The sequence below is a fragment of the Oncorhynchus gorbuscha genome, unplaced genomic scaffold (assembly GCF_021184085.1).
Source record: "Oncorhynchus gorbuscha isolate QuinsamMale2020 ecotype Even-year unplaced genomic scaffold, OgorEven_v1.0 Un_scaffold_8242, whole genome shotgun sequence".
Classification (NCBI taxonomy): Eukaryota; Metazoa; Chordata; class Actinopteri; order Salmoniformes; family Salmonidae; genus Oncorhynchus; species Oncorhynchus gorbuscha.
In genome coordinates, this window is record NW_025751460.1 from 3,257 (window position 1) to 8,572 (window position 5,316).

At 52.7% G+C, this 5,316-nt stretch overlaps 1 protein-coding gene across 1 annotated transcript; it reads right to left on the bottom strand.

The window, feature by feature from the left end:
- Window positions 1–1,433: 1,433 nt before the first annotated feature.
- LOC124029930 (G patch domain-containing protein 1-like) lies at window positions 1,434–3,525 on the bottom strand. Its single transcript, XM_046341474.1, has 3 exons — window positions 3,490–3,525; window positions 2,631–2,838; window positions 1,434–1,657 (listed from the first exon to the last, which is right to left on the bottom strand). Exons 2-3 carry the CDS (start codon window positions 2,752–2,754, stop codon window positions 1,434–1,436), a joined length of 348 nt encoding a protein of 115 aa, XP_046197430.1. The 5' UTR covers window positions 2,755–2,838; window positions 3,490–3,525.
- Between the last annotated feature and the right edge of the window lie 1,791 nt (window positions 3,526–5,316).

A 5,316-nucleotide genomic window follows, 5' to 3' on the forward strand; every position in this document is an offset into this window, starting at 1 on the left:
AAGACACTGGACTACAACACAAGACACTGAACTACAATACAAGACACTGGACTACAACACAAGACACTGGACTACAATACAAGACACTAGACTACAACACAAGACACTGGACTACAACACAAGACACTGGACTACAATACAAGACACTAGACTACAATACAAGACACTGGACTACAATACAAGACACTGGACTACAATACAAGACACTGGACTACAATACAAGACCCTGGACTACAATACAAGACACTGGAATACAATACAAGACACCGTGACTACAATACAAGACACCGGACTACAATACAAGACACTGGACTACAATACAAGACACTGGACTACAATACAAGACACTGGACTACAATACAAGACACTGTACGACAACACAAGACACTGGACGACAATACAAGACACAGGACTACAATACAAGACACTAGACTACAACACAAGACACTGGACTACAACACAAGACACTGGACTACAATACACTGGACTACAAGACACTGGACTACAACACAAGACACTGGACTATAATACACTGGACTACAATACAAAACACTGGACCACAATACAAGACACTGGACCACAATACAAGACACTGGACCACAATACAAGACACTGGACTACAACACAAGACACCGGACTACAATACAAGACACCAGACTACAATACAAGACACTAGACTACAACACAAGACACTAGACTACAACACAAGACACTGGACTACAATACAAGACACTGGACTACAATACAAGACACTGGACTACAACACAAGACACTGGACTACAACACAAGACACTGGACTACAACACAAGACACTGGACTACAACACAAGACACTGGACTACAACACAAGACACTGGACTACAACACAATACACTGGACTACAACACAAGACACTGGACTACAACACAAGACACTGGACTACAACACAAGACACTGGACTACAACACAAGACACTGGACTACAACACAAGACACTGGACTACAATACAAGACACTGGACTACAACACAAGACACTAGACTACAACACAAGACACTGGACTACAATACACTGGACTACAATACAAGACACTGGACTACAATACAAGACACTGGACTACAACACAAGACACTGGACTACAACACAAGACACTGGACTACAACACAAGACACTGGACTACAATACAAGACACTGGACTACAATACAAGACACTGGACTACAATACAAGACACTGGACTACAATACAAGACACTGGACTACAACACAAGACACTGGACTACAACACAAGACACTAGACTACAACACAAGACACTGGACTACAATACAAGACACTGGACTACAATACAAGACACTACAATACAAGACACTACAATACAAGACACTGGACTACAATACAAGACACTACAATACAAGACACTGGACTACAATACAAGACACTAGACTTATCCCAGGATGGTTCAGACACGGTCAGACAGACAGATATAGGTGTACCTGCTAGACAGGGCCTTCTGGGCGGAGGCTCTGGCTGCTGCAGCCGCTACCCCTGCAGCCACAACGGCTGCTCTGGCCTCCCCAGGGGTAGGCTGTCTGGGGCCTGAGCTGGTGTCTGAGGAGGGCCTCCGTAGGCCGGAGAGTCTCTCTCTGTCCTCAACCTTCAGCAGGTCAAACACAGAGCTGGGGCCTGGAGGGAGGAGGACAGGGGAGGGGACAAGGAGACAGGGCAGGGAGGAGGACAGGGCAGGGAGGAGGACAGGGCAGGGAGGGGAGGACAGGGGAGGGGACAAGGAGACAGGGCAGGGAGGAGACCGGGCAGGGGGAGACCGGGCAGGGGGAGACCGGGCAGGGGGAGACGGGGCAGGGAGGAGGACAGGGCAGGGAGGGAGACGGGGCAGGGGGAGGACAGGGCAGGGAGGGAGGACAGGGGGAGGGGACAAGGAGACAGGGCAGGGAGGAGACCGGGCAGGGGGAGACGGGGCAGGGAGGACAGGGCAGGGAGGAGACGGGGCAGGGAGGAGACGGGGCAAGGAGGAGACAAGGCAGGGAGGAGACAGGGCAGGGAGGAGACAGGGCAGGGAGGAGACAGGGCAGGGAGGAGACAGGGCAGGGAGGAGACAGGGCAGGGAGGAGACAGGGCAGGGAGGAGACAGGGCAGGGAGGAGACAGGGCAGGGAGGAGACAGGGCAGGGAGGAAGACAGGGCAGGGATGAAGACAGGGCAGGGAGGAAGACAGGGCAGGGAGGAGGACAGGGCAGGGAGGAGGACAGGGCAGGGAGGAGGACAGGGCAGGGAGGAGACAGGGGAGGGAGGAGACAGGGCAGAGAGGAGACAGGGCAGAGAGGAGACAGGGCAGAGAGGAGACAGGGCAGAGAGGAGACAGGACAGAGAGAAGACAGGGCAGAGAGGAGACAGGGCAGAGAGGAGACAGGGCAGAGAGGAGACAGGGCAGAGAGAAGACAGGGCAGAGAGGAGACAGGGCAGGGAGGAGACAGGGCAGGGAGGAGACCGGGGTGAGTAGTCAGGACTATCTATAATAAAAGCAGAACAGAGTGCAGATGGACATAGCACCACAGTTGATAAAGAGGAGACGACCACGAGGATTAAAACATTATTGTTGTGTCTACAGGTTTCAGAAGAATAGAGAGAACAGTCTGCACCTTGCAGTGTAGCCTCCCCCAGCAGCTCCCTCCTCTGGGCAGAGTCCAGCTGGTGACGACCCCCCTTAGAGGGCTCTTCCTGGGCCATGTGGCCTCGAGACGTCTTCAGGGCCTGGGCTACCATGGGGCTGACGCTGGACAGGTCCACCACTGGACGGAAGTAGTGGACCGGCCTGAAGTCTCTGGGCAGGTTGGGAGGAGGGAAGATCTGAGGAGAGAGGGGTAGAGAGAGAGAGAGAGAGAGAGAGAGAGAGAGAGAGAGAGAGAGAGAGAGAGAGAGAGAGAGAGAGAGAGAGAGAGAGAGGTAGACAGAGCGAGAGAGAGAGGTAGACAGAGAGAGAGAGAGAGAGAGAGAGAGAGAGAGAGAGAGGTAGAGAGAGGTGGAGAGAGAGAGAGAGAGAGAGAGAGAGAGAGAGAGAGAGTGAGAGAGAGAGGTGGAGAGAGGTGGAGAGAGAGAGAGAGGTGGAGGAGAGAGGTGGAGAGAGAGAGAGGTGGAGAGAGAGAGAGAGAGAGAGAGTGGAGAGAGAGAGAGAGAGAGAGAGAGAGAGAGAGAGAGAGAGAGAGAGAGAGAGAGAGAGAGAGAGAGAGAGAGAGAGAGAGAGAGAGAGAGAGAGAGAGAGAGAGAGAGAGAGAGAGAGGGGAGGAGAGAGAGAGAGAGAGTGAGAGAGAGAGAGAGAGAGGAGAGAGAGAGAGAGAGAGAGAGAGGTTGAGAGAGAGGTAGACAGAGCGAGAGAGAGAGGTGGAGAGAAGAGAGGAGAGAAAGAGAGGAGAGAAAGAGGCCAGGGATTCATGGAGGTGATATAATTCGGAGGTAATTGAAGAGAGATTCATTTAGAAACTAGGTTAAGAGAGCACCTACTGTTTTGGTCTCCAGCTTATCGGAGGCCAGGGTGAATCCTTCAGGATTTTACCCAGATAAGCAGCGTCTTTACTGTGGTCTGAAGACGAAGAGAAGACAGCATTAGAGAACAAAATGATGTGATCCTCATTGATGTGATCTACATGATGTTCATGGACAGGACTATGACACTGAACGAAGAGGCACAGAGAGAGACAGAGAGTCCTCACACATAAACACTAAACAAGTGTATGAACCATAACTTTCCATAGTGCAGGACAAACACAACTGGTAGGGCCTGTTCCCAGGGATTCAGGACAAACACAACTGGTAGGGCCTGTTCCACAGAGATTCAGGACAACTGGTAAGGCCTGTTCCCCAGGGATTCAGGACAACTGGTAGGGCCTGTTCCCCTGGGATTCAGGAGAACTGGTAGGGCCTGTTCCCCTGGGATTCAGGACAAACACAACTGGTAGGGCCTGTTCCCAGGGATTCAGGACAACTGGTAGGGCCTGTTCCCTGGGATTCAGGACAACTGGTAGGGCCTGTTCCCTGGGATTCAGGACAACTGGTAGGGCCTGTTCCCCTGGGATTCAGGACAAACACAACTGGTAGGGCCTGTTCCCCAGGGATTCAGGACAAACACAACTGGTAGGGCCTGTTCCCCAGGGATTCAGGACAAACACAACTGATAGGGCCTGTTCCCCAGAGATTCAGGACAAACACAACTGGTAGGGCCTGTTCCCAGAGATTCAGGACAAACACAACTGGTAGGGCCTGTTCCCCAGAGATTCAGGACAACTGGTAGGGCCTGTTCCCCAGGGATTCAGGACAAACACAACTGGTAGGGCCTGTTCCCAGGGATTCGGGACAACTGGTAGGGCCTGTTCCCCAGGGATTCAGGACAACTGGTAGGGCCTGTTCCCCAGGGATTCAGGACAACTGGTAGGGCCTGTTCCCCAGAGATTCAGGACAAACACAACTGGTAGGGCCTGTTCCCCAGGGATTCAGGACAACTGGTAGGGCCTGTTCCCCAGAGATTCAGGACAAACACAACTGGTAAGGCCTGTTCCCCTGGGATTCAGGACAACTGGTAGGGCCTGTTCCCAGGGATTCAGGACAACTGGTAGGGCCTGTTCCCCAGAGATTCAGGACAACTGGTAGGGCCTGTTCCCCAGGGGATTCAGGACAAACACAACTGGTAGGGCCTGTTCCCCAGAGATTCAGGACAAACACAACTGGTAGGGCCTGTTCCCCAGAGATTCAGGACAACTGGTAGGGCCTGTTCCCCTGGGATTCAGGACAAACACAACTGGTAGGGCCTGTTCCCCAGAGATTCAGGACAACTGGTAGGGCCTGTTCCCCTGGGATTCAGGACAAACACAACTGGTAGGGCCTGTACCCCAGAGATTCAGGACAACTGGTAGGGCCTGTTCCCCTGGGATTCAGGACAACTGGTAGGGCCTGTTCCCCAGGGATTCAGGACAACTGGTAGGGCCTGTTCCCTAGGGATTCAGGACAACTGGTAGGGCCTGTTCCCCAGAGATTCAGGACAACTGGTAGGGCCTGTTCCTCAGAGATTTAGGACAAACACAACTGGTAGGGCCTGTTCCCCAGGGATTCAGGACAAACACAACTGGTAGGGCCTGTTCCCCAGGGATTCAGTACAACTGGTAGGGCCTGTTCCCCAGGGATTCAGGACAACTGGTAGGCCTGTTCCCAGAGATTCAGGGCAACTGGTAGGGCCTGTTCCCAGAGATTCAGGACAACTAATCAAACTTCCGGGTTGGAGCGAGTGGTCGCATCGGCACTTCGCTCCCGCAGGTAGTATAACTTTTTCATTACATT

Bases quoted from the DNA above. Each gene is read 5' to 3' on its own strand.
- LOC124029930 (XM_046341474.1), bottom strand. From the start codon at position 2,754: ATGGTAGCCCAGGCCCTGAAGACGTCTCGAGGCCACATGGCCCAGGAA. The intron at 1,658-2,630 runs GTGCAGACTGTT...TCCTCCCTCCAG, and splicing joins GGGGGAGGCTACACTGCAAG to GCCCCAGCTCTGTGTTTGAC.